The sequence below is a fragment of the Aedes albopictus genome, chromosome 3 (assembly GCF_035046485.1).
Source record: "Aedes albopictus strain Foshan chromosome 3, AalbF5, whole genome shotgun sequence".
Taxonomy (NCBI): domain Eukaryota; kingdom Metazoa; phylum Arthropoda; class Insecta; order Diptera; family Culicidae; genus Aedes; species Aedes albopictus.
Window position 1 is genome coordinate 156,979,756 of NC_085138.1, and position 17,358 is coordinate 156,997,113.

Here is a 17,358-nt window from a genome sequence, read left to right on the forward strand (position 1 = left end):
CCTATTTTGGGCATTTGATTCTGTAAGTCAATTTGAAATCCATTGACTTGATTTTTGGAGTTCGGTGAGATACGCTTGAAGCAAAAGATAGTATTAGAATCTCTGCGCACGAAACGCCGCATTTTCAAATGCTCTATTTTATTTCCAATCTAATCTAATCTTATCTATAATAATAGCAGGTACTGCAAAGCATCCTGGAAATACCAAAATTACTTGTGGTATTTTCTTGACATCATTAATATTTGCAGCATATCAGGTATGATATGATACAAATATTAAAACGGCTAGGCCCACTGTGCAGACTAATGGTTTAAAGATAATTCAAAAATAATGGGTAATCAGATTATCCACGTATGAATAATATGGTTGACACAAGTTTTTGAATTGGAGGATTGATGAAACGGGGACATCCGTACCAACCGTTTCGTTATCAGGGGAATGAGGGTTGGTTACAAGATCGTTGACGGACGGGACGATACTTGAATCGTTTGATATTGCTTTGTAATTAGCAAGATGCAAAATGATACGTTTTAGGTAACAGACGACGCAAGATGATCTGGGATAAATACTTTGCATTCGAAATGATGATCGCTCAGAGGTTCCTACATTCCAAACGATCGCTTTTCTTGGGTATCCCAGATCCTGTAAAAACGGTACAGATAGGTGACCAACTTATGCTGGCCCATCTTGACGATTTCAGCTGCGATACCATCCTTACCAGTTACTCTGTCAGTTTTAAGCTGGTGAATGGCATCATTATCCTTCACCGTGGGAGTTGGATCAATTCCGTCCTTTGCTGCACTGGCGTAGTCGTTTTCGTGGTCTTCCGTGCTTACGTTCTCCACACCTGCGCCCAACTGCTTTGCAGACATCAAGAACTGATACCCACGTGCAACCCGATCTGACCTGCTGAAGACAAGGGTATCACTACCCTCCAGGCCCTATCAGATGTACCCGAAGGTTGCAGACAGCAGGGTCTCCACCTACCCCAACCCTTGCCGGGGACCCCGTTCCAACCGCGGGCTCGGATCCAACCCAGTAGACCGATGCCACGACAGCACCGCTACCGGGACTTCCTCTCCGCGGCCACTTAATCGCTGTAAGGGTCGATCCCGACCGCATGCGGGCACCGGTATGATCTACGAAGCCGACTTCGAACCCCTGGACCACCTCTTGCACTGCATCTGGACTAGCCATTCTCCGAGTCCACGCGCCACCTCCTCTGTAGCTCCCAGACGATATGGGTGATAGCTGTTGAAACGGCATTCCAGCTAACCTCATCCCTTCACATCCTCTGGACCAAGTTGTCCGGAGTTGTGTCCTCCCCGCATGTGGCAAGCATGCGGTCACGCATTGTGCGAAAACGCGGGCACACGAACAAAACGTGTTCCACCGTTTCCTCTAAACCATTGCACACTGGGCATTCGGGAGAATTCGCATGCCCGAAACGGTGTAGATTCTGTCGGAAGCAACCATGACCTGTAAGGACCTGTGTTAGGTGGAATGTAACTTCCCCATGGCACCTATTGATTCAACTATCTACCCTCGGTATCAACGTATCAACCTATGGATCCACCTTCCTTTGGTGGAACTGTCCCACGTGCGCTGCCATTTGACCATAGAGGCCATCCTGGCAGTCCTGCGTATGCCTCTTGTGCAGCGCATTTCGAAGTACTCCATGTCCTCACTGATAAGAATGCTGATAGGCACCATACCAGTAATGACGCAGAGAGCGTTGTGTGACACGGTACGGTACGCGCTCACAACCCTCAGGCACATAAGCCTGTAAGTACTTTCCAGCTTCCGTTGGTAGCATTCAGTACTTAGCACGGTGCCCCACGCCGGGCCGCCATACCTAAGTATGGACGTAGCAACACTAGCCAGAAGCTTGCGCTTACTGGCGTACACCGCAGAGCTATTGGACATCATCCGGGACAGTGCCGCAATAGCCGTGGAGGCTCTTTTACAGGCATAATCGACGTGGCTACGTGGCGACGTGGTAAGCTTATCGTCGATCATCACGCCCAAGTGTTTGACGGAGCGCTTTGACAGGATAGTACAGTCTCCTACACTGATCTCCATCTGCTGCTCCGACTTCAGGTTGTTAACAACCGTCACCTCTGTCTTGTGGTGAGCCAGCTCCAGTTTCCTGGACCGCATCCACGCCTCCACAACCTTGATCGAGTGGTTGGTAGTCAACTTTACCTCCTCGATCGTTTCACCGTAGACTTCGAGCGTAATGTCGTCGGCAAATCCGACAATCACCATGCCCACTGGATACTATAACCTCAACACCTCGTCGTACACGACATTCCATAACACCGGACCCAGGATGGAACCTTGCGGGACTCCTGAGGTTATGTGAAAGCACTTCCGACCCACCTCCGTGTCGTAGACTAGTACACGATTCTGAAAGTAACTTCCGAGAATTTTGTACAGGTACTCCGGTATCCCCAGACGCAAGAGCGCATCGGCAATAGCAGATCAGCTGGCGCTATTAAACGCATTCCTTACATCCAGAGTCACTACCGCGCAAAAGCGAATTCCCCTCCTCTTAGGCTCGAGTGCTTTCTCGGCGGTTTTTGTAACCGACAAGATAGCGTCTACGGTGGACCTCCCCTTCCTGAAGCCGTACTGGTTACTCGAAAGACCATTTTCGTCCTCGGTGAACCGCAACATTCTATTGAGGATGATCTTTTCGAGCACCTTCCCAGCCGTGTCAATCAAGCATATTGGTCTATATGCCGACGGGTCTCCGGGTGGTTTCCCCGCCTTTGGCAATAGTACCAGGCTCTGCCTCTTCCAAGCTTCTGGGAAAACTCCCTCGTCCAGGCATTTCTGCATAGCAGACCTGAACATCTCGGGAGCCTCTGCAATAGCTACTTTTAAGGCCAGGTTCGGAACTCTGTCCGGACCTGGGGCCTTACCTACGCTAATGGACTTAGCTATCCCCGCAAGTTCCACATCGGTGACCCTCTCCTCATCGCCAGCCCCAGTCCCTGGCTGTCCTACGAAAGGAGGCCAAGGGCTAGGATCATGACGCGGAAAAAGTCCTCCAATGATCCCCTCCAACATCTCTGGAGATTGCTCTGTAGGAGCCATCAAAGCAGGGCTTTTTGCTTGCTCTTATCTCGGTCTTAAGCGCGGCTTTTGCAGCGGCGAACACCACCCGCCGTTCGTTTCGCTCTTCCTCTGATCGTGCTCGCTGCATTCGCCGCCTAACCCGTAGGCAGGCGCGGCGCAGGTCCGCAATCGCGTCGGTCCACCAGTAAGCCGGTGGCCTCCCATTTCTAGGGTGGACTCGCCTAGGCATGGTCGCATCACACGCACGTGAAAGCACCGCTACCAGCTCGTCGCCGTCTAAACCAAGTAGGTTTCGCTCACGGCGGAGCGCCTCCCTAAATACTGCTTCGTCGAAGTATGATGTCTTGCACCTGCGAGGGCTTGGCCTTGGCCTAGCCGTCTCTTCTTCTACACGCTGCCTGTTGTTGTAGTCGATACTGTAGCGAACCGCCAGGTGGTCGCTGTGAGTGTCGCTATCATCTACTCTCCAGTTCGAACTACTTGTTAAGCCAGGACTACAAAAGGTCACGTCAATAATTGACTCCACTCCGTTTCGACTATAGGTAATCTTGGTACCGACATTAGCCAAGTCGACATCTAAGTTGGCCAGTGTTTCTAGCAGGATCTGACCCCACTTGTTCGTGAAACGGCTTCCCCATTCCACGGCCCAGGCAATAAAGTCACCCGCTATTACCACAGGCCTTCGCCCTGTTAGCACAGTCGTTATGCGGTCCAGCATTTGCGTGAACTGCTCGATCGGCCTCCACGGAGGTGCATTTACTTTGGCGACCACGAAGCCCTCATAGGTAGTAGACACCAACTCCTGGACGGAGTATTTACCCGTCGTCCATATCGCCGCCATTTTTCTGGACCCATCCGCGACCCAGTTGCCGTTGCCGGCGGGTACTCGGTATGGATCCGCTATGATGGCGATATCCATCTCCTACTCAGAAACCGCCTGACAAAGCAGTTGCTGAGCCGCATCACAGTGGTTCAGGTTCAGCTGCGTTACCTACACTGTGATTTGTTGTTCACTGCGGCTTTCTTGAAGGCCGGACACCTTGGACCACCCATCGGATGTCTGTTGTTCGAAGATTTCCCGGTACAGATCATGCAGCTATGGGTGGACTCGTGCAGCTTTGGGCCTTATGATCTTCAGCGCCGCATCGCCTGCACAGTTTGCGCCTGTCGGGGCCTTTGCAGTCCCACGACTAGTGTCCTGGTTTCAGACACCTGAAGCAAACCTCTGGTGGCTCGTGGAATGTCAGGTGACATACACACCAACCCACCAAAGCTATCTGTGTCCCTGCTGGCCCTTTCCGTAGCTTAACGGCTGCGGCGGCCACCTGCACATCGCACTGTTGCCGCAGTGCCGTGACGAGCTCTTCCACTTCGGTGATCTCTTCAATGTCCTTGACCTTCACAGTCGCCTCATGTGTAAGAGCCCTCACCTGCACACCCTCACCAAGGACCTCTTCTGCCAGCCTCTTGTAGGCGGCGCCCTTGTGTTCCTTCTCGCACTTCAGCTCTAGGATGTGTAGGGGTTTTAAACCGAGTTACTTGCTGCAGCATTACCGCCCACCCTTCTCCAATATTGCTCTGCACTTCCTCGTCGAACTTTTTGCACCGACGAACCGACGTGACAGTGCTGATTCAAAACTGTCCCCCCCTAAATTTAACGGTCGACCAGCGAAGCGAGCAAACGCTTCTGTCAAATCAGCGCAGACACGAACCTCTTCCTATATGAATACACGGGGGTTTTGGAATCATGCTACCAAAACAACGCGAACCGTTATAGAGGAGGCGGTAGTGTACGGCTATTTTTCATCATAGCGTCGGGGACAACAAATTTGAATTTATTTGTTCTAGCTGTCACGTCGGTTCGTCGGTGCTTGTAGTGTTTTCTAGAGGCTGCTGACAAAATGCATTAGCACAGCAGAACCACCCTCCGAAGTAATCACACCTGTGTAAAAAAGGTTCTCAGGGTAGTTCGAGAGGATCTCAGGGCAAGACTCAGGGTAGCTTCAAGGTGTCTCAGTGGGATTATAGGTAGTCGCTAGGGCATTTCAGGGGATCTCATTGGTGTTTTAGAGGGTCTCAGTGGATGCCTGGAGGATTCCAGGGGGTCTGCAGGGCGCATCATGGGGTCTCAGAGGCGTTTTAGAGAATTTTTGAAGGTACCACGAGGTGTCAAAATGTTCTAGGGGGTTTCAGAGGGTCTCTTAGGTGCCCAAGGGGTCTCAGAGGCGTTCCAAGGGCTCCCAGGAGGTTTCAGGAGAAATACCACGAAATCTCAGGAGGGCGCCTCAGGGACGTTTTAGTAGGTCTCAGTGGATTTCAAATGGGCACCTGGACGTTTGCAGGTCTCTGTCAGAGCGCCCTTAAAGGCTCCTACAACTCCTTGGAACCCTCCCCTAGTAACATTTTACAGGTCAATAGACTAGAAAAGGTTCTTAGTACCTTAAAACCGATGGGAGCGGACCTGATGTGATGGTTAGAACACTTGACTATCATGCCGAGGACCTGGGATCGAATCCCACTCCCGACAAACTCGCAAAATGTGAGTTCTTCCTTCGGAAGGGAAGTAAAGCATGGGTCCCGAGATGAACTAGCCTAGGGCTAAAAATCTCGTTAATACAGATAAAAAAAAACCTTAAAACCAAAATAAAAGGTATGTGGTTTTATGACGGTTCTCAAAACATCTACAAGGCTGATTGGTAATCGAAATGTTGGGCTTTCTGGGAACTTTATGGTGGCTTGAATATAGGATTAGGCTGTCCAAAAAAAATCGATGTTCGAAAGTCAAAGTGATCAACCCTTAAATGACAGATATACATATTTAAAGCATCTCTGTAGAACATCTCTGTAGAAGAATCTCTGTGAGAAGACTAAAAACATACACGTACTATTATTTATTTTCAACCCCGAAAGTTTTATCTGATCGTACTATTCATTTGGGCCATTTCTCTAAAAAAAGATTTAATATATTTGATAAAATATTTTTTTGAGAATTTTAATGAAAAAGGGTAATTTTTTAAAAATTGCTCTGGCGGAACCTCTAAACATTTTTTTTAGAAAATCGAAATGTTCTACAAAAATGTTTCAAATATGCGTATATTTCATTTAAGAGTTGAGTACCTTGACTTTTCGAACATCGATTTTTTTTGGGGCAGCCTAATATGGGATTCCATTTTCTAATAAATAAGGCTTGATCCTTTGGAATCAATAATCAGGCGAAAAATTCATAACTCATTCAAAAGACCTGTCAGACTGGAATCCATAAAATGAGCAACATCCATTAACGAATACTGATCTGATGTATTTCTTGTTTCAAACAATGGTCAAACAACTGCTTGTGTCCCTGATGTGCCGAAACGTTTACAATACAAGGCCTGCCCAAATTGTTGTTCACAAATCCAGGTATCCCTTGTGGAGCAGCGTAGGCAGGTATCGCTGGATGACAGAAACATAGGCCGGATGCTGGAACACCTTCAGCATGATTCCCTCCATCTTTTCCTTATCGGCGAAGTCGAGCTCGACTCCTTCCTCCGGGTTTTCGGTGGAGGCTGGCATAAGCTCATCGAATGACAGTATCATGAAGGGAAGGAACGTACAGCAGAGGAAAGTTTCTGTAATGATTTTGAGAGATTCAGTTTTGTTTGTAGGACTGTTAGCGATAAAGAATCTTACCGAGGTGTCCACATTTCACAATTTCTACATGCAAATCGAGCAGAGTTGGCATCTTTTTCAGATAGCCGAATTTGTTCAACGTGGCTGTAAGCTCGTCATGGTAAAACTTGATCAGCTCGTCCCGATGATTATCTCTAGTTTCTACCGAGCACGTATTGTACAACGAGTAGATGATATCACACGCCGGCGATCCCCAGAAGCTGATTTGGTAGTCGAGCTAAAAGAATTGTTGGTTAGTTGGAAGCAACGAAAAATGAATCACGATTTCTGTAAATACCAGTAGAATATCCGTGGTGACGCCTTCCTCAATTTTGAACATCATGTTCTTGGAATGCATGTCTCCGTGGTTCAGCACATTGAACAGATTGGTTGGTTTCACTTGGTAGATTTCCTTGAGCTTGGTCAGGATGAACCCCTTCATGTTCTCCAACCGTTCCGTATACGACTCGAAGCCAGGCCATCCGCCGCACAGCTTGGCCAGGGTAGCGATATGTCCAAGCCAGAGATTGCTGAACTCACTGTCCATCAGTTTTCCAAGGCTGTTGTCCAACTCTGTGATGATTGGTAGCTGTGGGCAAAATTAATAAGTAAAGCAGTTTGGATTGAAACAGTTTATATTCAAGGACCTTACCGTGTCGGCTAAGTACATGGAAGCAGCGTGCCACCGCGATAGCTTCGTGTACACAATTTTGGCCTCATCCAAGTTCAGCTGGGAGTATTTCATTTGGTAGTCTCGTTTGGTGATGTCTTCGAATACCATCACCCAGGTTGGAACCTTAGAGGAGTAGAGAAGTCTGGAAGGAGAAATGACAGTCATGTTGATAAGGGCCCATATAGCCGAGGCGGTAAACGCACGGGTATTCAGCATGACCATGCTGATGGTGACGGGTTCGATTCCCGGTCAGTCCAGGATCTTTTCGTAATGGAAATTTCCTTGACTTCCTTGGGCATAGAGTATCTTCGTGCCTGCCACACGATATACACATGCAAAATGGTCATTGGCAGAGGAAGCTCTCAGTTAAAAACTGTGGAAGAGCTCATAGAACACTAAGCTGAGAAGCAGGCATTGTCCCAGTGAGGACGTTACGCCAAGAAGAGGAGAGGAGAGGAGTTGATAAGTTCTTCTGTAAACACCTGGAATGTAATTTGATTGGATAGAAATTTCAGCCGCTCCTCTACTCAAGAGAGAGGGGATGAAAGAAGACGGTTGTTAGCTTTACAGGTGTTGCTGCATAAAAAAAGCTTGGAAGAGAAAGCATGGATCGCCAATAAAATTATTGCCGCGGCCAATAGTTTGATAATTGCAAGGTTATGAGTGTGCGATACATTATTGGCAGCTGGGAAACATACAGATTCGCTTGTGCAGATTTGGTGGTTCCTTTGATTTTTTTTCGCTTTTGTGCTTCGTTCGACAGCGGGAGACATACTCAGCGTTGCGCGAGTTTTCGGGATTTTTTTCGTCTGTCCTTCGTTCTATGGCAGGACATCCGGATAACCAGCGACGGAGAGATTGTAACGGTACGCATTAGTCCCTCAGCAGGTTGGCGAGATTTTGTCGCGGTCTAGTGTAGTTTTCGTCTGTTTGTTTAATCAATATTCAGGAAAGTGTTTGTGTTGTATGTTTCTATTCTTTGTGTTTGCTAGTCACCAGAAAAGAACGCAGCCATAAATAGCAGCTACCATTATCCTTCAACATTAGCCACCAGATTACTTCACTACTTTTCCTGAAACATGGACGTAGACGGTGGTAGCAAAAGGAGGCCATTAGGATCTTGGAGATCCTCATTTGACCAAAAAACGGCCATTTGCCCAAGTGATCGATACTAGTGAAGTCCGATGGGAAGTGTCCACTGTGGGTCATATTGGAACCCTAACCCCAAAATGGATAACTTTCCACCGTTGAACAGCTTTCATATGGGGCGGGTGATGTACCGGTCATCCGGTAGACCCGGCTGAAGACCTACCAGAGGTTCGTTTTCCAGTGATCGCAGACATCCCGGTTCATTCAGGCGGCAAAGGTTGCATTTGAACTGTGGACCGAGAAGGAGCTGGAGCAGTGAACAATGGAGGATAGCGACAGGAGAAAGGGGTCCCAAAGGAAGAAGGTCAGAACAGTCTTAAGAAAGTGGGTGAAGTGAAGTAGAGTGAAGGTACCCAAGTAACACACTTGTTGCGCAGAAGTTATAGTGACTTACTTCTAGCAAGTAAGTATTTGTTTGTTAGAAGTAAGTCATAGTGACTTCTGCGCAACAATAACCTGCGATGCCGTGATTCTTCTGTGACAAGTGTGTTACTTGGGTAGCTAGGGTGAGTGGATCAGAGGAGAGTGAAAAGGTCAACTAAAGTATTTTCATGAATACGTGAATAACAAGGATAAGTAGGGCGACCCTAGAGATGTACTGTGACCCTATCCTCAAGCCAACGGTAGCTGCGGTCAACCTTCATTGGTCACTAGATATACAAAGGTACATAATGGGTGAGCTGTTTCATGCTATTGCTCTGATGTGAAAATTCAATAAATGATCATTGCAAAATAACACACACTTCTGCACTTCGTTTTTCGCTTTACAGCTGTGAAGGCGTAAAAAATAGCGTCAATGTTGAACCATGCCAGAATCGTCCGCCTTTTAGCATTGGCAGCATTTCTATTCGTATAGGTTTGATTGTGAGCAATCACATTGGCGTAGCTCATCCATACAGTTGGTACCCACGAATTGACGCGACGTGTCGACCGAAATGGCTTTAATCTCTAATGACTTCCTTTGCATCACATGGTTAGCCCGAGATATCATTAAAACGAGCCGATTAAATGAGGGACAACCGGAGATTATAAGTAGTGATTGGAGTACCTATATCTGACTCATTTTGGCGTGACCAATGTCATAATTTGAACAATCGGCCAATTTAGGTTGTCTGTTTGATTATTTTGTGATAAGATTGCTCGTGACAAAACGGTACGTCGATGCCCGTAATGAACTTTTCAAAGAGCTGGAGAACATTGACATTGGATGCGCGAAATGGCAAAACAGATATGATTACTGTAATGGAGAGTATGAATTAGTTTGACTCCAAGAACCCCAGGGAAATTGTTAAACAAATATCTAATATTCATTCATTTACTTAGTATAACATCATTATATATCTTGATAAAATTGTATAGGACGCGATCGGTGAAGTACTAGATTTTTAGTAATGAGCTCAATTTCCCAAGCAACACACATGATAACAAAACATTCACGGCAGCGTATGTAAGGGTTGCACAGAAGTTGTGTGTCGCTTGGGTTTTGTTTGGTGAGAAGGTAAATGCTCCGTTTCTACAATGAAATGGCCCAAAAACGTGGGTATTATAATTCCTTGCCTAATTAGGTTTTATAATTAAAAAAAATATTGATTTTTCAATTTACATGAAAGAGCACCTTTTCTGAGCCATTCGATTTTTATTAAGTTTTCTAGAACTTCATTTTGATAGCTAAAATCAATTTCGAAGAGATTTTTTGAAATCACCTTTTAACAGCTGGGCAACTGCTTTTGACAGCTCCGCCCAGTTCAAAATCCGACGAGGGATGATTCAAAAATTCGCTGGCAAACACCAGCTTTGCAGGGTTGTTGTCCAGCATTCTCAAAACATGCCCGTTGTATCCTTCCAGCATTTGTCACTTCCCGGATGCTAGGTTTGCCGTAGAGTGTAGCGTTCTCGTGATTCATTCTTCGCCGCCACACGCCATTCTCCTGCTCGAGCACCCCAGCCAACCACATATCGTAAATCATTGTGTGGAAAACATCGTATATTTTCATATATTGAATCAAAATTGTATAATAATATGTATATTTGTTGACAATGATTGCGTAAAATCGCATTTCATGCCAAATTGAATTACAATTGCGGTTTTGTTTCATATAGTCGTCTCCGATCCTTAAAGGTGCGAGATACTATCGGTAGGATCGCATAGAATCGTGTAGAATCGTGAAAAAAGTACATACTCAGTGTCAAGCTGCAAGTTCACTAGCATCGTATATATGATTTCTTTGAATCGTGGAAATCGTCGCTTCACATCGTATATGAATCTGCTAAATCGAGCTTGCAACCTTAAGGTATGATGAAAATCGGTGAAATCGTATACAACTATAACAATGTTGTATATTGATCGTTTGCGTCATACTTGCACCGTATACGAAGTGAACGAAATCGTAGAAATCGTATATTCATTTTTACAGTCGCATATGATCGTTACTGCACTTTTAATAGTCGTATCTTAATCTCGGAAATCGTTAATAGTTTTGTTTACATATTTGTATGATGGAGAAAAGGAAAACATGGTATTCATCACAAATTTGTATTTTTGTTGTTGTTGATACATCCCAACCATGGTACCAATGAATTAAACCAAATATATAGGTTTTCACACTATTTATATACAGCAGATGACTTACAATAAGCGATGCATAGATTCCAACAACGATGTCAATTCCGGGCCTCTTGCACCGCACCACATTTGGTGCCACTCAATGCACAACAACAACGCTCCCACCACAAGTCTCGCACCGTATTATGCTAATTTTTATTCGTTTCATGCCATTCACTTTGAACTCTCTCTTTCCAACTTGGCAATATAGCCAATTGAGATAACGCGCAGTATTCAATCAAATGACCTAAGTTCGATTCCCACTGAACACCAATTCAGTAACACATTTTGAAAACGACGTATAAGACCAAGCCCACTCATGGGCTCAATCAAGCGTTTTAACGTTAAGTAGAGCCCCGAACAAAGAAGTGAACCGCACCGGTCGCTGCTAAGTAGGGCTCGAAAGCGAAAAGTTTACGTACGGTTCGTAGCAGGGCTTAGAATATAGAGACACGCAAAGTACGGTCTCTATCCGTAGGCTCGTGCGCTGTCTCGCGTTTAGCTCTCTGGGTAGCGTAAAGAGGAGACGAAAAAACATGAGTATGGATTTGTTGCCAGGTATATAGTTTCTAGAGAATGATTTTCTTGTTTTGTATAGGTAGGAATTTATTTTAGTTTGCATCAAATGTTTAAAAATTTTATTTTTACTTGCTTTGAAATTTTCAACCAAACAATATCATAGATCATTACACGAATTACACAACAAATTGTCTGACATACAATTGTGATAGAGTGACTATACAAACGCAGAAAAATAATAGGTTTAAATTGACAAGCTTTGCTTAAGTATATTATGAATAATGTTTTCCCTTCTTCGCCAATTTTAGGGTCATGCATAACGAAAATGTATTGATTTTCTTATAAAAATAGTTACGATTGTTCATAATCACACCTTTAGTTTTTGATTCGGCCGATCGTTTCGAAACTAATAATTGATTTGTACTTTGACAAATACGCAGTCTACTTCAAGCGCATAGAATCTGCTTCCAACAAAATATTCATATACCAGCATCCAAAGGATCGCAATATATATTAAGATTTCCGATTGATGCTTTGTAACTAAAAGGTTGTGACTGAGTATAGAATAAGCTGAAGTTAAAATACACGTTTATGAAGAAAGGTTACGCAAACTTATCGCAGACTGTTAGAAGATGTTGAGGGACTTGGCTTCGAGTAAGGACACGGACACTTGAGAAATAACGACTAGCTTTATTTAAGACGTCCGTACTGGTTGGAGTGTTACAGTGGAATAATCTGTTATGAAAAAATAACAATGGTGGTTGCTATGCTGGCAACCCAGGGGCAATTGCTACTACGTTAACACCCCCCCCTCAATCGGCCACCCCTAAATGACAGCATAGCTCATGTCGGCTTGGGTCCGTTCAGCCGAAACAAATTTTCATAGTTTGATCTGTAGCCAGAGAAGTATCCGATTATCTTCCCTAGTGTACTGCCTTCCTGCCAGCTTTGCCTATACTGCACCTGATCTTCCGGGCTCCTTGTGTTTCTAGGGTTGTCCGGTCTCCTTGCACAAGCATCTGCTCGTCTGTGGTCATCAGCACTAGCGATGTCTCCTCTATCACCTTTGCGAAACCAATCTTCATCATCACTTTCGGGTTCTCCTGCATAGGTGGCGTTTTGGCGATCATCTTCAGTTTCATATAGCCTTGATGCGTTATCTACCATGAAACTCACAGATTTCCTCTCCTGAGACCAAACTTCGGAATGATTCTGCCAGCTGCAATCCCTTTTGAGATGCCCCCTTCTACCGCAGCCGTGACATTTTCCGGTAAACTTTTGCTGCTTCTCCTGGTGTCCTGTAAAAGCTGCAGGTACTTCCTCTTCAAAGTCCGAATGCTCAGTTTCCACTCGGTCCGCACGCTTCAACTCTTCTGCCAACAGCCTTTGCTTGACGAGATCCAAGGTTAACTCTTCCTCACTCATATTCTCCAAGGCTGTCACAAGCGGGTCGTATGAGTCCGGTAACGTTAGAAACAGCTGCGACACCAAATCTGCTTCGACCAAGTTCGCACCTGCCGTTTTCAGCTTTCTTACCAACCCTTCGAACTCGATGAAGTGGCTTCTCATCTTGGTTCCACTCTTCATGCGCAGCCGTGCCAGCTGCTTCCGGATGAGGGTCTGGTTGGTAATCGACTTCTTCGCATACGTTGCCTCCAAACCTTCCCACATCAGCTTCGACGTTGATTTCTCCCGAACGACCTCTAGGCAGTCGTCCGCCAGGCAGCTTACCAACAGCGCTTTTCCCTTGCGGTCCTTCTCCGGGAATTTGGTCCTCTCGGTTACTTGATCCGGAACATCTTCCGTCAGCACCTCCGAGACTCCAGCCGCTTCCAAAAATAGCCTGACACGGTAGCTCCAGTTCTCGTATCTTCCAGTGTCTCCACGAAACTGCGGAATTGCGCAGGCAAGATCCTTCTGCTGGGCCCATAACCTGTTGAGGGACTTGGCTTCGAGTAAGGACACGGACACTTGAGAAATGACGACTAGCTTTATTTAAGACGCCGTACTGGTTGGAGTGTTACAGTGGAATAATCTGTTATGAAAAAATAACAATGGTGGTTGCTATGCTGGCAACCCAGGGGCAATTGCTACTACGTTAACAGAAGACAGCTTCTACTATGACCAGGATTCAAAAATCTTGACCTAGGCGAAGTTTTAAAGGAGACAACTACACTACCCGTCATAAGTGCGGACTCACAAAAAGTATTGCAACAATATTGCATCACCCTGACTCACCTCGATATCTCTAAAACTAGATCACCTACAAAAATGCCGCATTCCGAAAAGTTGTTGCTTTTGGGCTCCTGAATAACTTTCCTGAAGACAGCATCTTTGTGAGTCCTCAGGTTTTGGAGATACCGAGGTGAGTCAGAGTGATGCAATATTGTTACAATACTTTTTGTGAGTCCGTACTTATGACGGGTAGTGTACGTTATAAATGTGTTGGAAATGCAAGGAATGTAATTATTCAATAAACCTAATTATTAAAAAGATACTCAAAATCTCAAATTTAGATAAATTTCTTGCGAGAAAGGCAACATGGATATCGAAGAGATGGATATTATTTTAGATAAAAATTCAACCTACAAGTCATACAGTAAGCAACAAATACATAATTAAAAAAGAAGATTGCATGAATTCCGAGATTAAATACAATCATACATTATTGGGAAAATAATATCTTTAAACGCACCAAAACTGGTACAAATCTCCAAGGGAATTATTTATTTGAGTTCAATTTTTACTAACTGTTTCCAGTCTTATCCAAACCCCCTTCTTTCAAAATATGAGCACAGATTATTATACTGAATAAGATTTGCAATAACACCATAGAAATACACAAAATATTGCGATGATTTACAGAAGTGCAAAAAACCGATGGTACGGATAGAATAGAGACCACCGGTGCGCAAAGGCGACCGATCATTATTTTACTCACATGGAAACGAACGACTGGTGCGAAAATGGGTGGATAACGAAATTAAAAATCGTTAACGACGTGCTGTTGCGTGTGTAGCATGAAGCCCACGAGTGGGCCTGGTCTAATCAATGCTACACCATTGATTAATTGACTATACGTCGTTTTCGAAATTTGTTACTGAATTGTTTTTTTTATTGGAGAATCTTGAGTCGTATATTGGTACACTCAATCGTAATAAGATCAGGTATAATCGTATATTTAGACGAATAAAATCGGCGAAATCGTAGAAATTTTCGAGAAATCGTAAATCATGTTGGATGGAATCGCAGTAATCGTATATATGTTTCGATATGGCCTCCACTTTAGTATGTATATGCCTGTTTCGTGCATTGAATACGATTTCTTTGGTGCTATATATGTTTGACTATTTCAGTTGCAATTTGGATATACCAACCAAATTTCTGGCTGACTTGGAGTGGTTGCATGTGCTCCCTGAGCATAGTCCAGATCTCGTGTCCGTAGAAACCAGTTATTATAACTACAGTCTTATCAGTGTTTTGTACATCGTCATTTCTTTGATCTGTCTAGGTCTAGTGAACTGTTCGGAAAAGTCATTCTGGACAGTGATTTTCCATAGCTCTATGCCGTCAATATTGTCGTATGCCGTCTTGCAGTCGATGCGTTGAGACTTGGTATTCATGGCATTTCTGGAAGATTTTCCGTACGGTGACAACCTGGTCCGTTGTCGACCGGCCGTCGATGAAGCCGGCTTGACAACTTTCACGTGACGCTAATGTACAAAGTTATTTCCGGCGAGAATTTTGTGAGATATAGAACGAAATTCATGTAAGATAGAAAAGTACAACTCAGGCAGTGGTTCAGAACTACGAGCACTAGTTTTAAAATCACCACCACGTGGTGCTAGTGTGCATAGTTACTTCCCGTATGACTTTGATGAGCTATAGCAAATAATTCATGCAGAAAAGAATAACAATTGTGTAACATATCAAGGTATTGAAACTCAATACTATCATATCTCGAATGGCCCTTTGTTACGTAGTAAGAAGAGGCAAAATGACAAAAATGAATGCCATAATTTTGTATGAATAATACTTAGGAAATAACATGTTTGGTTATTACAACAATAAATCCATTCTTCGAATTTCAAGTGCTGTATATATTATCGAACAGTTATTAAATACCAAAGCAATAATAATTCTTAGTATTAAACTGTACATTTGTTCGATAACTCTATGATGTAATAAAAAAACATGTTGAAAATGTTACCAAATTAAACAAAACTATGCTCAAGTACATGATGTTCTCACAACATTTCCTAGAATAACCTATCAATAACAACTTTAGGTATTAGCGCATAGGTTGCTCTTCCCAAGCAACCGAGCTCTTTATTTCGACTTTTTAACCTTATATGGGGCCATGTACAAATTACGTCACGCTTTTAGGGGGGAGTTTCGCAGGACGTGAAGATCCATATAAAAATGGCGAGGTTTCATACAAAAAGTGTGACATAGGGGGGAGGGAGTTGAAAAAATTCGGTTTTTGCGTGACATACATAATTTGTGTATCACCCCATAGGGCTATTATACGGCCCCGCAGAGCAGGTCAGTTCTACCCTAGCACTGTATTGGCAAGCAAGGCAAATAATAGTGCCAAATGATTACTGCAAGGTATTCCCTTCTGCTCGGGTAGGAGGATACGATCTTCCGCAAAGTTGTTCAGGACTTTAAACACTTCCAGGTGAGGGACCGCATAGTTCTGAATTTTACCACCACGTGGCGGTAGTGTACATAGTTACTTCCGATACAACTATGATGGGATACAGCACGAAATTAGAGTCACATAGCAAGGTACGATCTTCGGAAAAGTTGTTCAGGATTACGCAGGGGTACTTCCAGTTGATGGATTGCATATAGAATCCGAAATACAAACCTCGAAATTTAAGTAAGATATGAAGGTATTACCTTCGGCAAATTTATTCAGAACTTTGGTCGCTTTTTATAATAACTCACATATTCTTAATTTCGCTACTACGTGACGCTAGTGTACATAGTTACTTCTGGTATTACTTTGGTGAGGTATATCGTAAATGTTCTCCACCTCGTTGCACATATTAAGTTCTGGTACCCAAATCGTATACCTGGAAACTCTAGCACGATCAGGTATCAGAATTTATTTAAGATATTTTTATTGCACCTTCAACTGTTACTTTAAGAATACCTTCTGGAATATCTTCAGATACCTATAACTCTTGGGATTGTTCCAGGAAAACCTCCTTTCCATGTATTGTATATCTCCCGGGATTTATAAAAAAAATCGAGAATTTCACTCATGATTTTCTCCTGTAATTTTTTCCAATGATTTTGATGAGGAATATTTGCAAGAATACGGGTTTATGGATTCCTGAACAGTTATCTTCAAAATTTTAAAGCTATTTTTTTACCACCATGAAATTCTTCTGGTATACATTCAGCTTTTTTGTCTGGAAATCCTTCAAGAATTTGTCAGGGAATTCTTACAAGTATTTCTCCAGGACATCCTCCGATTTTTTTTTAGTACCGTAATCCGGGGTTACATTGATCAAAACTTTCGCTCTTTCTTGTATAATTCTCTGGTTGAAGCAAACGTTACTAGTTTATCTTTTCAAAACAAGCAACTGGCCCTCTGAGTATATGTTAAGCTACTCGAAAAGACTTTTCATACTGTTCATACTTCGGAGAACATTTACGATATACCTCACCA

At 44.0% G+C, this 17,358-nt stretch overlaps 1 protein-coding gene and 1 long non-coding RNA gene across 2 annotated transcripts in view; both read right to left on the minus strand.

Annotated features, from left to right (window-relative positions):
- The window catches only part of LOC134291400 (uncharacterized), a 286,882-nt gene that overhangs the window by 218,620 nt on the left and 50,904 nt on the right, over positions 1-17,358 (minus strand). The gene's annotated exons all lie outside the window — the stretch shown is intronic.
- The window catches only part of LOC109422710 (uncharacterized), a 43,543-nt gene that overhangs the window by 19,979 nt on the left and 6,206 nt on the right, over positions 1-17,358 (minus strand). The window contains exons 2-5 of the mRNA XM_029872034.2: positions 7,385-7,547; positions 7,031-7,321; positions 6,754-6,970; positions 6,476-6,692 (exon numbers count right to left, since the gene is read on the minus strand). Coding sequence (XP_029727894.2) covers positions 6,476-6,692; positions 6,754-6,970; positions 7,031-7,321; positions 7,385-7,547 — 888 coding nt within the window. The remainder of the gene's footprint in view (positions 1-6,475; positions 6,693-6,753; positions 6,971-7,030; positions 7,322-7,384; positions 7,548-17,358) is intronic.